At 45.8% G+C, this 17,935-nt stretch overlaps 1 protein-coding gene across 4 annotated transcripts in view; it reads left to right on the forward strand.

The window, feature by feature from the left end:
• The window catches only part of DOCK4 (dedicator of cytokinesis 4), a 2,129,281-nt gene extending 2,113,802 nt beyond the window's left edge, over positions 1–15,479 (forward strand). For all 4 annotated transcript variants that reach the window (XM_069627915.1, XM_069627916.1, XM_069627917.1 and 1 more), the window contains one exon: positions 12,208–15,479. In XM_069627915.1, coding sequence (XP_069484016.1) covers positions 12,208–12,633 — 426 coding nt within the window. In that variant the 3' untranslated portion in view covers positions 12,634–15,479. The remainder of the gene's footprint in view (positions 1–12,207) is intronic.
• Positions 15,480–17,935: the final 2,456 nt, after the last annotated feature.

A 17,935-nucleotide genomic window follows, 5' to 3' on the forward strand; every position in this document is an offset into this window, starting at 1 on the left:
TCCCCCCCACAATATGCGTTCGTTTCCAGAAAAACCAACCTCTTGCATTACACTTGCATAGAAGTCTGGGTCGTCTACATTCGGACCATATGTATTTATTAAAATCAATTCCTCCCCAGCGATGTTGCCCCACATTATTACGTATATGCCCAATGACTCAACTTTACTTTTCCCCAATTGGAACCCAACAGAGGGGTGAATCAGGACCAGCACTCCTCTAGCTTGCGAAGAGTATTCGGTATAATATCTATGCGCACCCCACTCTTTCAGGAATTCAGTGTTGACCTTCTGGAGCGCATGAGTTTCTTGTATCATGACTATCTGAGGGTGGTGCCGAGTGATATAGTCTCCTACCTTGTTCAACTTGGCTCGATTATTCAGTCCCCATACATTCCATGTAAGAAGTTTAAGTTTAAGCCCTTGGGCCTTCATAGCGGGATTAACCATGTCTGTATACCCTTGTTGTATCTCTAACTTTGCGGTTAATCAGGAGAGACCCGTGCGTTGCATTGTCACCACGATTTTTAACTTGTAGGACTCCTCCAACTGAGTCCCAAACCCCCAATTCCCTCCGCCCCCCCCCACCCTCACATTGCTCAACACAGCTTAACATCCTGCGATATTTTGGCCTCCCACCCACATCATCTTCCCCAACTTGACGATGCTGCCCTGTAGTGTTCATCCCCTTAATCTGGTGGAACCGTCCTGAGGGTCGCTCGTTGCTTGCGCCTGGTTCATCCCAACGGAGGCTCTCGGCTCGATAATTCTAAGTCTTTATTCAGTCCGTCCATGTTATGTAGTTTCCTCGCTCTGGGCGGCGAGGAGCTAGCTTCCCCTTCAGGAAAAGAGGAGAGATAAATTTCCCCCTGTCGATCAGTGTTTGGAGCAGACGGTTTATCCTGGTCAGCCGACCGCATCTGGCCTTTCCTCTCCGGGTGGTGGTTCGGCATTCTGGTCGATTATTCGGTCTCTGGGAGGTAATGGAATGGAGGCTTCTATGTATTGCATGGCTTCCGTGGGATTCTTGAAAAAATGAGCTCGCCCTCCATGTTGGATTCTCATTTTCGCTGGGAAGATGAGGGCATAGGGTATATTGCGTATTCTGAGCTGTTTCTTTACTGGTTCATAGGATCGCCTCTGCACCTGTATTCCGGCGGATCCTGCTGTGCTCAAAGTGTAGAGTGCCTTTCTCTCTGGACATTCTGAGTATTAAGACTATCTCTGTAATTGAGAAGGCAAGCTATTATGGTGCGGGGAGGTGCCCCGGGTTTCGGCACAGGTGCCAGCGTGCGGTGAGCCCTCTCCACCAGGAAATGTTCGGAGAAAGAATCTGCTCCTAGGATATTCCTCAACAGGTTTCCCACTTGCCTTTCCATGTCATTTCTGCCAAACGATCCCGCAATTCCAACAATCTGAATGTTATTCCTCCGAGATCGTGATTCCAAATCCTCGCATTTGTGCTGGGTTTTGCGCAGCTCTGTCTGGAGGTGGGCTATGTCCCGGCCGTGTTGTAATATGGTGTCCTCACTCGTGCTTATCCTGTTCTCCGCTTCTATAAGTCGCCTACTCTCTTTTTCCAGTCAGACTTTCAAGGATCCGATTGAAGTAACTATGTCATCGAGTTTTAAATTTACTGCCATGAATCCATTTTGGACCAGTGTCGCCAGTCGTTCCAACGGGTCTTCTCTTTGTCATTGTCTTGTGGCGACTCGTTGGCCACCTTTTGTGGCTGGGAACTGGCGAAGGAATCCATTGGTCTGGTCTTTCTCCCTCCTGTGCCTTTCCTCTCTGTGCGTCCCATGTGGCGTGGTGTTCGGCCTTAGAGTGGACTGTGACCTCCCACGTGTTGCATACTATTTGCGAGTGTCCAAGGATCTCAATCGGGCAGGTGGTGTGGGTTCAGCTGGCCTTTTTGTAAGCCTTTTTGTTAATGGGGTCTTTTTGTATTATAAGCGTGCCCGCTGCAGGATCAGGGTTTCTCCAACTAGGTTCCAGAAGTAAGCTGTAGCGGCAGCTCCCTCGCGGCCCACAGCGGGGCTTTACACGGCACCCCTCCGGGCGTGTTGTGGTGTTTACTCAGCGAGCCCCTCTGCATCTGTCCCCCGAGCACAACAGGATATTTATGACACACCGGTAATGGTGGTTGCTCGGCGTGCCCCCGCCGAATGCCAATGTGATGGGGTGGGGGGGGGCGAAGCAGTCCCTCACGTCCCCCAGCGGACTGCGCCATGCTCTGTGCGTTGCCCGCAGGGACGCTGTCCTCTGTCTCTTGTTTTAATTGAGAATGTTCATTGCAACAGAGGTTTTTAGAATGCGTCCCTGCCCGCACCGGTGTTCGCCCCCTAGGGTTGTGGTGTGGCCCCCCAGCGGTGCTGCGGCAAGCAGGGAAGGGCCTTCCCGCCCTGTTGCACTTACTTGCTGAGGGGGGCGCAACACGGCACCCCCGACCGCCTGCACGACTCCCCCTCCCTGTCCCACACGGCCCGTCAGAGCTGGGAACGGATGGGCCGTCTACCTCAGCAGCTGCAGCGCTGCGCGTATTTCAGCCGCGGGGTCGTCCCACACTCCTGCTATCTCTCGGAGTTTGTTCGCTGTGGGTGGTGTCGCTCCCCTCCGGCGGCTCCTCTGTGTTCCCAGCTGACAGCGATACCGGTTCTCTCCGTATCACGGGTAGCGCGACTCGGAGGCCACCACTGTGCCCCGCCCCCACAGCAGCCTGCACCAGCCGGTGCGCCTCCGGCACCCAGCAAGGATTCTGTGGAGCTGGTGGCCGGTCACGCCAGCTCCTCCTGACCGCCGGATCTTTGGAGGCAGTTGTAGAGGGTTCCCGACCACCAACCCACTCGGTTTTTTGGATGTCTGTTCCTGAGGTTTTCCGCCAGCTGAATCTAGCTTTTTCAAGCGTTTCGGACGGCGCTGAAAGGATTTCAGAGCAACAGGATTAATGTTAGAGCCAGAGCTCTCCCTCAGGTGGCCATCTTTCTGTCGCGCGCAACAGCACCTCCGTGGTAGGGCTAGTTTAGTGGATAGGTTTGGGCTGAGGACTATATTCATTTTCTTTACTATAGACAGGCTCCTTAGTTTTGTTAAGAAACTCTCCTTTAGAAGTAGGATCAGCGAGGTGCTGTCTTTTCTGGCTTGCCACATTCTCCAGAGCAGGGTTCAAGACATCTCTGGGATACGTGTTCACTGCTACACAGCTTGTGCTTCTCCTGAACTTGTAGAAGTCTCCTACTACACCAATGCAGAGGCTCTAGATTATCAGAGCAGTCCTGGATACTTGGACAGGAAAGGCCTTTACCCCCTGAGGAAAGATTCTCCAGCATTGTACAGTTGGTCACACTATTACTGAACTTCATCAGCCTTTCCCTGTCTTCTAGGCCTCATGGTTTCCTGCATTTTGCTGGTGCCAGAGGGCGGGCTGCGAATCTGATCACTTTGGTGGCTTCTCAAGGGTCAGTGGTCTCAGTGTTCAGGAGAGATGTCAGACAAGGTGGTTATTAACAACCTGTCTTGGTGGACCAGCAAAGGAGAACCTTTTTGGGCCCCGTGGCCAGAGGGCAAAGTGGTCACAGGCACTTTCCTGAAGTGCTTCGGTGCTCATTGCTGGGATCTGCAGCAAGTGAGCAGCTTTTGGTCCCAGTTGGAGAGTCGCTGGTACATCAGTCTGCTGGAACTGCAATCAGACTGGTGCAGACTGCTTCTGTGCTGACCCTCAGAGGGAAGCATGTCCTGATCCGACATACAACACAGTGACCATGAACTACCTCAACAAGCAAGGATGTGTGATGTCATTGTCTCTGTGCAGGGAGGCCATCCGGCTGTGATTCTGGTTGCTAGAGAACAAGATCTCCATCTCTGTAGCCCATCTGACGGGGTGGAGAATGGATTGGAGGCCACTGAGAGCAAGCAGAGCACTGTCTCTCACATGTGGGAGATTTGCCTGGAGGTTATCTCAGAGCTCTTTTCCCTGTGGGGGACCCCATGAGTGGATTGTTTTGCAATGAAGGGCAACACGAAATGAAGACTAAATCTGCTCAAGGGAATTTCCCCTGAGGTGGGGATGGGGGCATTGGGAGACGTGTTCCTGGTAGAAAGGGTTTTTGACCTTCACTATACATTCTCAGCTTTGTTGACTGCTCCGACGATGCCCCCGGCATCTGTCACACTCTTTTCTCGAAATTCCAAGTTAAAAAGGGTAACATCTTTGGCCTTGAGTGGGTTATGAATGTTCAAAAAGGAAAATACGTAACTCCAACACAAAGGTTCGAGAAGGATAGAGTTAATTATTCCAGAGGGTGGTTCCCTTGCCCTGGATTTCTCTTCCCTCTGTTGTATATTCAAAGCTATCATTTTCTTGAGCCTCTCTTGATCCACAGTACAACTGGTACACAAATCTACTTAGCTCTTTATCTTCATCTTGTTAGGATACCTGGTGTACTCTCCCGCCAGGTTTTTCCTACTCTTCTCTTTAGTTTCACATAGGATCATGCTTCACCCCTTTTTGTCAGTATCCCTCCGTCAAGTTCACTTTTGCCAATCATACAATTCCTTCTTGTTTTCTCACTATGTGGGATTCTTCTCCCTTAGCTTTTCAGTTATGTTTCGGTCACAGACTTTCGACTGTACAGGTGGTTTTGCGAGTCCCCTGTATGACCTCTGTGGCCTTATTCTTCCGGCTCTGCTACGGTCTTCTGGTTTCGGTAGTTTCAATACTTGGGGAATTAAGCAGAGTCTCCCGAGTGAGCACTCACGTGGCTCTGAACCCCTATGCAGCTGCTTTTACCCTGAAGAGTTAATAGTTCTTTGATTTCCCTTTACTTTGCTACTTTCAACTTTCGTTCAACACAGTTTGGTTTCTTATTGACTTCCCCTCGATTAACCGGCTGTGATGAACCGCCTGGCTTTTCTTGTCTCTGAAGTCATGGACGGTACTACAGTAGCAAGCTTCTCTTGCTGGGTTGGTTATCAGTGGAGGAGGGCTCTGTATACCGCTGACATCTGCTGCAACACACGCTGGCTATTGTTCACGGTCTTATGATTCCTTTCACTGAGGCTTTGAGGGTCTGGTTCGGAAAGGCCAATGTCGCTTCTCTCCTCATCACCCCTTTGGTTCTTGCTGCCTTTCTCCTCCTCATGAAGTGCTATGCTTGGATAGCTCTCTGTTGTCCAGTCTGCCTTGATCGTAGTGTGCTCTCGTGCTCCACCTTTTATCCCTGTGGAGAAGGGAAAGGGCTGTCAGGTGTGTGTGTGAGTCTGGTCATTTGCCTGACCCTTTTGTATTGGGACATGTCAGGTAAATGGCTCTGGTATTAGTCCGTTCTCTTTCGTGGTGTAAGAAAGTGTTCATGTCGGAAAGGGGTGGGGGGAGGATCTGAGTATCCTATGTGGTAGGATGGGGAGAAGGTGTTATAAGAAGCGGAATACCGCATCCCACCCGTCGGTGTCCCACTTCCAGAGAACCCCCCATTCAAGTGATCCTCCGGCACTGGTCCACCGCCAGGAACTGGATCCAATAGCGATGGCTGTGTCCTGGCCACCTGGATGACAGATCCCCAGGGACTAGTCAGTGAGACACCTTCAGCTTTCTCACACTGGTCTTTGGATACCCTGGAGAAACACTGGCAGTCCGTTTGTTCAAGAGGTCCCAGTTTTCAATATCCAGTGGGGACTATAGACAGTCCTATTGATCACAGTGTTATCGGTTGAACACATATGCATTTGGAGACACCTTCAGGAACAAGTCCTAGTCTTACAGGGGCAACAAGGGGTGATGTAGCTTTGTCCAGATGAGCGGTCAACCCTGTAAGCAAGCCCAACTAGGCTGTGAGACCATCCCCCCACACTTGCACCCACTATGGCAGGGCGCCTTTCGCACTTGATCACAGATTGGTCCAACACCACTACAAACAAATGGGTATTGTCCCTAATCCATGACGGAGCCACAGTGGAATTTCAAAGCCAATTGCCCTACGTTGCTCCAACCATGAAGGTGGAACACCATCTTTCAATGCTTCAGCCTGAAGTATGCGTACTCCTCTTCAATGGGGCTTAAGAACGCATTGCCCATGCCCAGCGGGGACATGACATCTATTCCGGGTATTTCCTGGTACAAAAAAAGTCAGGCGTTTGGAGGCCAATTCTAGTCCTTTGCTTTTTTGAGGAAATTCATCCGTTCATACATTTTCAGGATGGTTACAATTCAACACATCTTCATTCAACTTCAGCAAGGAGATTTCCTGTCTCCATTGGACCTTGAGGACCCATAATTCCACGTTCCAATCCATCAGCGCCACAAGAGGTTCCTATGCTTCAAGTAGCAGGCCGGCCCCATCAGTTCAAAGCACTATCCTTCGGCCTAAAGTCTGCCTCCCAGGATTTTCACCAAAGGCCTGGCCCCGGTGGTGGTTGGCGTTCATCGAGGGGCATACACATGTACCCGTACCTCGACAATGATTGGTCACACCACGACAAAGATGCACTGTTTGTCCTCTCTGGGATTCTCTGTCAATTACAGCAAGTCTTGCTTCGCTCCTTCCTAGTAGATGCTATTGCTGAAGGCACAACTGGACACAGTCTTCTGCACCGCCACCATGTCAGCAGTCAGGGTCGCGGTCATCCTAGCAAAGACCAACTTGCTCTCACAAAAGCAGACGGCATCTGTCGGCTCATTGAAATTCCTCCTCTGAATGCTGTATTCTTGCCTACTGGATCTGTCCCCTTTCTATCTGCCAGGAATCCACAACTCCTGCTACGAATAAGAGCACCTCCACGACCAGCTGCATCTCGTCTTTTAGAAGTGGGGTGTTCCAGAGATAGACCTCTTCCGTGGACTAACAAGTGTCTCTATGCATTCTGTGACGAATTGCAGGATTCAGTCATTTTTGCCCAGGGGGGAGTCTTTCCCTGTGAGACTGGGAGGTGAGCCCGCTACGTGATACACTCCCTAGGCAAGCGGGAACTCCCTGGGAGAGACCCCCCCCCACCACCCCGCCTTTAAGACAAAGACTCCCATTCTGCAGAGGAACTCCCTGAGGTACTCACCCATCAGTGACGACTAAACTTTAGAAAGCCCAAACCAATATTTGTTACAGTGACATCAAATCACTGGTATATTATGAGAAACTATATTTTGATGAAACTGAAGAAGAAGAAGAATACGAAAGTAAAACAGATCACTACAGCATTAGGTACTGTGAAGAAGAACTTCCACAAGCAGCTGGGGAAGCCCCTGTGCAGCTTCATAAAAGTGGGAGGAGAAAATGAGAACATCAGAGAGATATTATATGATAGGTTATTTATAACGTGCTTAATGCCCAGAGGTTTCTAAGCGCGGACCCGGGGATCGAACCTTTGTTGCACTGTGTCGTCTTGCTTCCAAGGCGAGCACGTTGCCCCTGAGCTAACCTCCTGAGACCCGGGAGTTTCAAACCAGCTGTGTGAGGGACGCTGGTGAACACAGGGAACCGCTGCTTCCCAACTAGGGGAGGAGCTGGAAGGAACAGGTGCCTCAGTTGTACTGTTCGAGGGGCAGACAAGCGAGAGTCTGTCCAGTTGACTTGGAGAAGGAGAAAAGAGCCGATACCACTTACCAAGAAGCACGCTGAAGCGTGTCCGAGGAAAAGAAGGAACCAAGCACAAGAGCCGTCCTGACAAGAAGATGAGAAACGAAAATGGAGAACGCCAACACAGTGACACAGCCCTATTACAAAGATGTTAACGTGGAGAGCGAGGGACCCGGGGAGAGAGGTGGTTATAATGATTGTCATAGACATAATTGTCACCGCCAGACAAACAGATATAATGATTGGAGTAATTGTCCTCCTCCCAGTAAGAGAACAAGTAGCGAGAAGAGTGAGAATCATTACTGGGTTCAGCATACTCGTTCCAGTGAGAAACCAAGTAGCGAGAATTACTGTGTTGAGCCTACTCATCCGAGTGAATTACAAAGTAATGAGAAGAGTGCATATCTTTCCTGGGTTCATCATACTCCTCCCAGTGAAAGATCAAGTAACAAGCAGAGTGAAGCTAGTCACTGGGTACATCACACAAATCCCAGTGAAAAGCCAAGGGATCAGAGGATAATGACTTGTGCTAAAGAGAAGATGGCCTATAATCCTCGAGTCATAAGTTTGATGTCTAAGAGAGACTTTCAACTTCATATGAGAAGGACAGTGTGAAAGAACCCACAGGTATCGGAGCATCTCTATAGAATTGAAAAGCCAAGAGAAAGGGGCATGGACAAGTCCAATAAGTGAACTGAACAAACTGTTACGCGAGATAGCCAAGATATCTGAAGATTCTTTATTGATAGAGACTTGCTGAGAAAGCACCCGAAGAGAAGGGAGTTATTCTCCTGTACTTTAGTTGTATATTATTGTTAGGTTAGAGCAGCTTTGTTTTGGATGGAGGACAGGCTTTTACTTTGGACTCCACACCTGACTTGTTGTGTTAGTTAGGGAAACCCATAGCTCAGGGAAAGTGAGGCATTTTCTTATCATTTACAATAATAGTTTCTTGAGAATGGCAACTTTTAGTCTGTCTCCTTCAGACCCTCCACAATTCCCTCTGGTTTCACTGATCATCAGGGTCTTGCACGCTTTCAGACAATAGTGGTGCAAACTGATCCTAGTGACCTTGGTATGGCTGAGACAATTCTGCTACTTGGAGCTCTTCGCCCCCTCCCCAGCACCCTGATCTTTCTGAGTCTTCAACCTCCTCTCGAGGGACAAGGGAACCGTCCTGCACAATGACCTCACCTCTCTCAACCTGCCGGCCTGGCTCCTGCTTTCCTAGAATTGGTACATGTTCCTCTGCCTCAGGATTGCTGTGATGTTCTAGCAAAGCCTTGCGGGCCCTCCACGGTCTCTTGCTATCACCACAAGTGGAAGCATTTCACTTTTTGGAAAAAGTTGCTGGGCTTCGTGTTACAGCTGGTCTGTTGGGCGACTCATTCAACATTAGTTTGATACAAAAAATAGTTTAAGCCAAATCCAAGCAGGGGACAGGAATCACCCCTCTAGTCCTCACATTTATTGGTTCGTCGCAAACCACTGGATCGACGGTAAGCCACAAAAAACCTGTCAATAATAGTTAATAAAGATATGCAAAAGCATCCAAAATGATCCAGGACATTGCGTGTTTTAAAGGTAAATGCAGATGTATTTTATTCTCATCTGTAATAGTAAATTTGCCCTTCTAAATTACACCTGTTTCGGCCCCTACCGGCCTTTTTCAAATCAGGGCTGGTGTAATCATACCATACCGGGGGTCATTAACTTCTCATTCAGCAAATGTGTATTGGGTCAAATCCCATTTTTATAATTTCACAAGAAATGCAGTCACTCGCGTCGGCTTCACTTTTCACTTTTTGGTCTGCTGCCAAACAGGTTGATCCTTTTTCGCTTCCTGTCTCAGGACATTTTACCATTCCTTCTGTCCTTCGCCGCCAGATGGATTTTAATGGAGGAATGTGAAAGACCACTGAAGTCCAAGTACAGGTTTACCCGCACGTCGGACACACCATCTCTGTGGTTCCATGGCCTTGTTAAGGAATTTCTAAAAGGTCTTTTCGGGTTTTCCCCCCCTGTGCAAGCGCCAGCCTGGCATGGGAGTTGAAAGTTGTTCATTCCAAATAGTTCCTCCCTTTGAGCCCTTGCACAAGGCAGACATGAAGTGTCTCTCCTGGAAGACTGCTTTTTGGGTCACCATCATTTCTGCCAGAAGAGTTGGGGAGATCCAGGCTTTATCATGCAAACGTCCCCACCCAGTGTTCTTCAAGTCTAGGGTTGTGTTACAGCGAATCCTACTTTCATGCCTAAGGTGCCTTCATCTTCAGGCATAGGAGTAAAAAAAGCAGACCATATCCAAATGGATTCTGTTGTGTGTATCTGAATGCTACTCTATGGCAGGATGATACATCTCTGAGTGCTTCAGAGCAAATTCAACTGGAGGTGTGGCTGCCACATCGGCCCTACAAAGAGGATTACCAGCTCAAGAAATGTCCATACTTTCGGGAAACTTTATTAACTGGACACTCAGACACCCACTTTGGTACAGCAGTCCAGGTGCATGTTCTAGTGTGATAGGAAGGGTGCTTGTTCCTCTTTCCAGATATGGAATCAGAGGGAGGACACACTACGTTTTATGTGTAAATTCTGCCTGTTGAAGACCTCATACCGAGAAGCCTGTACTTGTTAGGCCAATTTTGGTGCAGCCTTCAACGGGTGGGAAAATGTCAATTTTGGGCAGAGGTGGGGGGTTACCCCTCCCGCCTCCACCTTATCCCCATCGTCTTCCACTTTGGCAGGATATACTTTTTATCAAGGGCTTTTACCCCCAAACTTCGCTTTTGCTCCCACCTCCCTCACCACATAGATAGCACACCTCATACCTCACATACACACACACACACACACACATTCTCTCTGCGTCAGCATCTTCAGGGCCGCTCTGAGGCCAAGTCTGCCAGCCCCTGCATGCTCTTGTGTGCAGCTTGGGGTGGGAGTCAGCCTCAGGTCTTCTGCGGCCTTCGGCATGCAGTGTCAGTTGCCTGCGATAAATAGATGGTGGGCAATGGGCTGCAAACCCACAGTCAATTAGAAGAACAAATGACTTACCTCTGGTAATGTTCTTTTTGATGGCTGTTCCTCCCAGTATATCCTTCTCCCCCTCCCATCCTACCCCACAATTAGAAAGCACACACCTGTTTTCTCTCTTTCAATGCAAAGGTGCTCCTCATATAATTTGCAATCCCCAATGCAACTGAACACAGGCGAAACAATTAGTAACTCAGGTCACAGGGTGTGGTGCAGTGTCTTTGTACCCACACCAACGTCGTTTCTGGCCGCGAAGACAAATGGGCAGGCACCAACGCTGCACGGCACCCCTGCTATCAAAGTTTTACTAAATGTGCTGCCACACAACGATATTTCTAAGACGAGGAATGTGTGGAAGGAACATCCATCAGAAAGATCATTACCAGAGGTAAGTTATCTGTTCTTCCTAAGTGAAGCGCACATTTATTTTGGAAGTCTCCTCCCTTTCCATGGGAAGGGGAACAGCTTTAATCCATTCCTAACAGAGTAGCCTCAAAGCAGCAGAAAAATGAGAGAAAAAAAACACACGCATAAAAATGCCGAATTTGGCAGTGGAACAAAACGAAATCCAATAATGTTTTAATCTTGATCAATAGTGGAGGTTGCGGGGGTGTCCCCCCAATCCCCTTGATCAACATTATGGGTTGCAGGGGTGTGCCCTGCTTCCATACAAAGGAAGGCAAGGGACAAATATATTTTCCCCCTAAAAATAAAAGGACCGTGTGGCAGAAGTTCCGTCCCTCAATAGGGAGGCATAACTCACGTCGCAGGGAGAGCACAGCGGCGAAGGACAAAAGTTACGTTTTGTGCCAGAGTTAAGGGGGCACAGAAGGGGGCGATAGCAGTGGGGTGATGTGCATGCCAGACATTTCGGATTTGAATTTTTCATATTTGAAATATTCGGCTATGAAAATAATCATGTACATCCCAGTAGCCTATAAAGAAATATCCCTGAATGTCACATGGCCTGTCCAACACTTGCTGTTGCCCCCTTTTGGTTCGGCTCTGCTACCAGTTACCTATACTTGGGAAGTAGACCTCTGCTCCCATCCATCCTAGGTTGGGTCTAAGGAAACTCTGCTACCAAAACCTCTGTCAGCCATGGGTGGCTGGAAGCAGCTCTGGGCATAGCGGAACTTGCAATAGTGTCACTCTTCGGCTCTGGAATTGAGGTTCTAGTTAAGTATCCATGTACTCAGAGGAGGGATTAGCTTCACACAATGCCTGTCTCTACGACCATCCAGCACTTTGGGGGCAGCATCCGAAGAAGAGAGCACATAGCAAAACAAACCCTCTTCATGGTTATCCCAACTGAGGTCTCATTCCTTACTGGGTTGAACTCTGGATATGTGGCTACTACAGAGAAACGCATACTCTGCCCTCAATTTCCCATAATGCATTAGCAATATCAGTATTCCTTAGTGGAGCTAATGTCATGGTAGTATATGATGGAATTGAGGAAGCTCTCATACAGTGAGCCTAATTGTACATTGTATTTGCACGTTCACTGATACAGAAAATGCAAAGTTAGGAAGCTGTTGCTACTGTTGTTTTGGCATGTTCAGTACACTACTTGTTTTCCTCCCTAATCAGTGTTTGTTCTTGACAGGGTTCCTATCAAGGGTTTACACCATCTCCTGTGGAGTACCCATCATCCTGCATGGTTTCCAATTCGCCAGTGTTGTCTGGAAGTTACAGCAGTGGCATTTCTTCGCTCAGTCGATGCAGCACATCTGAAACGTCTGGGTTTGACAGTCAAGTGTGCGATCAAAAAGTAACAGTGTCAAATTACAGCATTTCAGAGGAGCCAATGAGGAACGACAACAAAACTCCGCCCCCTTACAGTGTATATGAACGGACCTTGCGGCGCCCTGTTCCCGTACCTCAATGCTTGTCCATACCTGTCCCCATTGACCCTCCGTCACTTCCACCCAAACCACCTGTGATACGTCCAACCAACCTGGAGAATGGGATCAGAAGGACTGAGACTGTCCCACGGCCCAGGCCACTCCCGCGGAAGGTTTCCCAGCTGTAACATGGCGCTTTTGTATACCACGTTTACAGAAAGATCCTTACAATCAACACAATTGTAAAAAAAAGAAAAAGGTAAAAAGCGTAGGCACTTTAATAGTTTACCAAAATGTTCTTACAGAACATATATGAAGAATTTTAATTTATAACATGTTGCACATTATTAAAAAAAAAAGCTGGCCATGTATACCAGACAATGCAGGACTTGTAGATGTTAATAAAAATAACTTAATTTGAGAACAAAGTGTTAAATACTGATACAGCCATTTTTATCTAGGTTTCCTTTTTTTTTTTTAAATTACACTAGAACAGAAGACAGGTTTTTTTTTTCTAAGTATATTTGTTGTACAAAGAGTTTGAGATGTTGATTCTGTGAAATGTAATGAATATTTTTACAAGAATTGCTAGCAAGACAGTCTAATGTTTCCCTAAACACAACTCTACACAATCATCTGACAAGACTTTTGAGGCACTTTCCTCAGGTGGTTGTGTGTTGCATTACGCTACTAACGTTAATGAAATGATTGTTTGAAAAATTGTCTGTGGAGCATGTGTTTCCAAATCCAGTATGTCCGAGTCAGATCAACTCCACAGAGTAATTCTGAAAACATTGTGGTTACTGCTCAACTGGACCAGACTTTGAGGCCCCTGCTGCAGAGTCATTTTTTCATTCAAATGGAAAGAAGGAAACTTTGGCGTGAAGTTGTCGAATTGTGTTTAATGCTTTTATATTTTTGTGTTCTTTCGCTTCCCTTCTCTACGTACTGTACATAAGGTACATTTTCTGTGCAAAATCAAACCAACCGCTTTTTAAACATATTTAACACTACCTATTTGCTGAATTTTAAAAAGATGTACACCAAGTTGGGGGCCAAAGTGAGTGACCAAACAGGCAGCGTTTCAGTGGCACACTTTCTTTCTGAAATATAATAAAAATAACAATCATGACTGTGCTGATTTATACACTTAAAGTAGAGTTTGGAAAGATGAAGCAGAATTCGCTGGTAGAAAAAAAAGATACATTTTGTAGCTTGTTTATAAAGTAAATTTTGTGTTATTTTTTTAAGGAAAAGCATTAAATTAAATTGCTATGACTCCCAATTGAAGCGCATTGTTTAATTCTGGCACATTTGTCAGGTATTTTGGTAAAACGTTAGTGAAACCCTTATGTAGAGTATGCAATTTCTAGCAAGCCTGCACTTTCCTGTCCTTTAGGACTGGCGACTGCTCTGTGCAATCTGTGTACTCCTTTCCAAGTGCAGTATTTGTAGATCTAAGTAAGGCACATTTTGTAAGAAAATGAAAACAGCCTTGTATATGTATATATGTAAACCCTGGCTTCAAGATATTCCCACTCGATTGTGAATATTTGGAAGATATAAAGAATGATACTGATTCTCAAAGCAATCAAATTGCAAGTGTAAAGCGCTGTATACGCAATTTGAGTCTGCAACTACATGCACATTTCTTATGCATGGAGATTTTAAAATAATCCCATATGCGCTAGGCATGATTTGCGCCTGCCGCACTTTATATGAGCAAGGTGGACCGGATTTGAACAGAAAAAAAAAGAGGCAAGTTTCTACATGAACAAGAGCAATGATATGTTTGTGCGCCTCAATGCTCCACCTGTGCTTGTATATGTGACACCTTATTTGCATTGCCCGCCCATTGCCACGCCTCCAGACATACCATTGTTGCATATGCGAAATTGGTGTTAATAGAGGTCCGCCGCCCATTAAGTGGCATATCTATGTGCACGCAAATTGAACACACACAGCATGCCAGATTCACTGTCAGTGAATTAGGCACAATACATAATCACAATTTGCACATCTTTCCAGTACACATACGCTTTCTGAATCAGACACAAAATATATAAATGTATATATATATATGAACAATCAGTAGGTTCCTTTGCATACTGTTTATAATGTTTCATCAACAACAGTAAAGATTTGAGCTGTGATTTAAATCCTAATTGAAAAATGTTCCCTCTTTTGCTGGGACGCTCATTTTGATTTTACTGTGTTTGCTTTTGTTGATAGCTTGACTGTAAGGCAATAACCACTTTTTTATATTCTATGAAATTGCTTCAGCTGATATACGCTGTTGATAGTGGTTATAGAGGTTTTCTATTATAAATGTTCGAGTATTTTTGTACATAACTGGTCGATTTTAATAAATTGTGTCTGTAAACCAGAAAAAGAAGCAACTACTTGTGTATGCAGTATGATTGTTATAATTATGCCAAATACTTTATGTATTGAAAAATAATATTTGTATATATGTGCTTTTAACAATAGTTCAGCCATATTGACTATACAGTTATGAAGTCAGAAAAAAGATGTTATAATATTTATGTTTTAGTGAAATGTCATTACAGAGAAAGGTGGATGTTTATTTTACCTCCAAGTGACCATACATTTACCATCTGAAAATTCTCAGAGCGGTTCTGGCTTACTAGTATACCAAGTATTATGTAACATACCACAAATAAACTAGAAATATATTTATATATATCTATCTATCTATGTATGTACCTATAGATAGATTTATAGATGTAAATATATGTCTATCTCATTCGATTTGCTATGGTGCCACAACTATGACAACAAAGCTGTTTTGATTTTCCTATGTAGTTTATTGGCTTTGTTGAATAGTTGGTGTCAGCGTTATGTTCCTTCTAATGGCATACATCAGGGCAGCAAGCAGAATTTTATTATGGCTGTGTATTACTGGAATCATTTATGCAGTAAAGCATTTAATGGCGTTCTGTTTACCAGATGTTTATATTGGTCTTTATTCTGCAATGAATATAATGAAATAAAATTACTTGATTAATCTGTATGTGCATGTTTTTATGCATTAGGCGTTCTACAGGGTTTGTATGTATTCATTTATATGGCACTGTACGTCGAAGTGATGAACAAAAATCTAACAGCACAGTAAAATGAAGAGGATTTATGACAAAATCAAATCGCTAGTCAGGGAAACACTATGGGAACGTTTTTAATGAGTTTGAAAGAGGAATGAGGAGGAAGAATGAATAAAAAGAGAGAACATTCGAAAGTTTAAGAGCTACCAAGGTGAATAACGAAAGCCGACTGAACCAGGATGGTTTAGCAACAGCAAGCATAAACTAGGTATATGAACGTAAGAGACATAAAAAATGACCATCATGGTGATTCAGGTTCTCTTAGTCCAGGCTCTCCCTCCTTCACAACTGGTTGGGTAAGTCTGCCTCCGCAGGCTGGCCAAAATAAATGTCTGAAAAAGATAGCTGTCACTTTAAGAGTATCAGAAGGGGAATGACTTACGTCACGCGTGCGTCCATCCGCGAGCCCGGCCCACACCTTACCCTCACGTCACCAACAGTCCACACCGAGTTCCTGTGGTTCCGCCGAAGCGGTAGAATTTTAAGTACAAGTGTAATGCAGGGGGGGGGATGGCTGGGTGGGTGTTGTGAAGTTGGGAGAGCCTGGACTAAGAGAACCCGAATCATCATGAATGCAATTTTTCATTTCTCTGTCTTCCTGGCTCTCCCTCCAGACTAAAAAGCCTTTGAATAAGCATGGGTGGAGGAGACAGGATGTATGGGATTCAGGAAAACAAGTTGCGGAGAACCTCTTGACCGAATTTTGCATAATTTCTGGATGATGTGTCCATAGCATAGTGCTTGCAAAAGGCAGGGGTAGCCTAGGTAGCTGCTTTACCGATGTCTACAGTGGGAACGTGCCTGGTAATGGCTACAGATGCTGCATTGGCTCTAGTAGAATGAGCATGAAGTCTCTTTAGAGTCGCAAGCCCTTTCAAGTCGTAACCCTTGGAGATACAGGAGACAACCAATCTAACAATAGAAGCCTTTGCTGCTTTATTGCCAGGAGAAGGACCACCATAGGTAACAAACAGCTGGTCTGCTTTAATAAATGGTTTGGTCCTTTCAAGGTAGAATTTTAAAGTTCTTATTGCATCTAGATTATGCAATTTCTCTTCTGCCGCAGACGGATGCGGTCCAGGTAAAAAAATAGGAAGACATATTTCCTGGTTTAAGTGAAAATCGGAAACCACCTTAGGCAGAAAGGAGGGAACCGTACACAAGACCTTTGTCTTTAATATATGGTTCCTTAGTAGAAAGAGCTTGGAGCTCCCCAATTCTTCTAGCCGAAGTAATAGCCACTAAGAAGACCGATTTCCAAGTTAGAAATTCTAAATCACATTAAGCCATAGGCTCAAATGGTTTTTGCATTAGGGCTGCTAAGACCACTTTCAGATCCCACGGAGGTGGAGGTTCACGAATAGGGGGATGTAAACGTAAAAGGCCCTCGAAGTGCCTTTTTAATGGCCTCATTGGAAAGTGAAAAAGACTTGTGCTCTCTATTCAGGTAAGCACCGATAGCTGATAAGTAATGTTTACCTTGACACCAGTGGAAACAAGATAAGACATGAAGGACATACCATTATCAATGGAGGCCTTTAGAGGGTTACGGTTTTGTTCTAAGACCCAGTGACAGAAACGTAACCATTTGCTACGATATTGCTTCTTATTGAAGGATTGGTTTCAGCTCCCATTAGTGCAGAGCGGACTGTAACCTGCTTAGTTTGTCCGCCAGGACGTCCTTCTTGCCCTCAAGATGGGACGCCAACAACAAAATGTGATTTTGAATGGCCCAATACTGAATTTGTTCTGTTGCGGGGGGACTCGCTCCCGCCCCGTGTCTCCTACTTGTTGATATAAAACATTGCAGTGCTATTGTCTGTTTTAATTTTCACCACCTTTCCTTGAAGTGAGGTAAGAAAAGATTTTAGAGGGAAAAATATGGCTCTTAGTTCCAGGACATTTATATGGTCCTTTGTGCAGGAGGGACCCCAGCCGGCCCGTAGGACTGGGGTTTTCCCAAACAGCACTTTAAGATGGAATAGCAGCACCCGTGAGATGGATGGGGATGCAGATTCGTACTCAAGCATCAAATCAATAATGACAACTCAATGGTTTGGCAAAGGGAGTCTGTTTAATGACAAGTGCAAAAAACGGGGAGTTATGAATATCAGCAGTGGCGTGATCTTCCTTCTCGCTTCAACTTCAACGAACTTTACAGAAACCTCATCCTTTATATAAAAATGTGTCATCGCCGATGTGAAAAACGCTAAAAATGTTGCATGCAATTTTATTGGTTATAGGAAGGTAACTTTACAATAGGTACTATATCTATATATATTAACGGGGAGAGGGGATTGGATAACTAGCGTCAGGTGTGGCATCTCAGCCCTTCCTCCAGAATGACTACTGCAAACGTCACAAAAAG

Source organism: Ambystoma mexicanum, chromosome 12 (assembly GCF_040938575.1).
Source record: "Ambystoma mexicanum isolate Mex_15411 chromosome 12, UKY_AmexF1_1, whole genome shotgun sequence".
Taxonomy (NCBI): Eukaryota; Metazoa; Chordata; class Amphibia; order Caudata; family Ambystomatidae; genus Ambystoma; species Ambystoma mexicanum.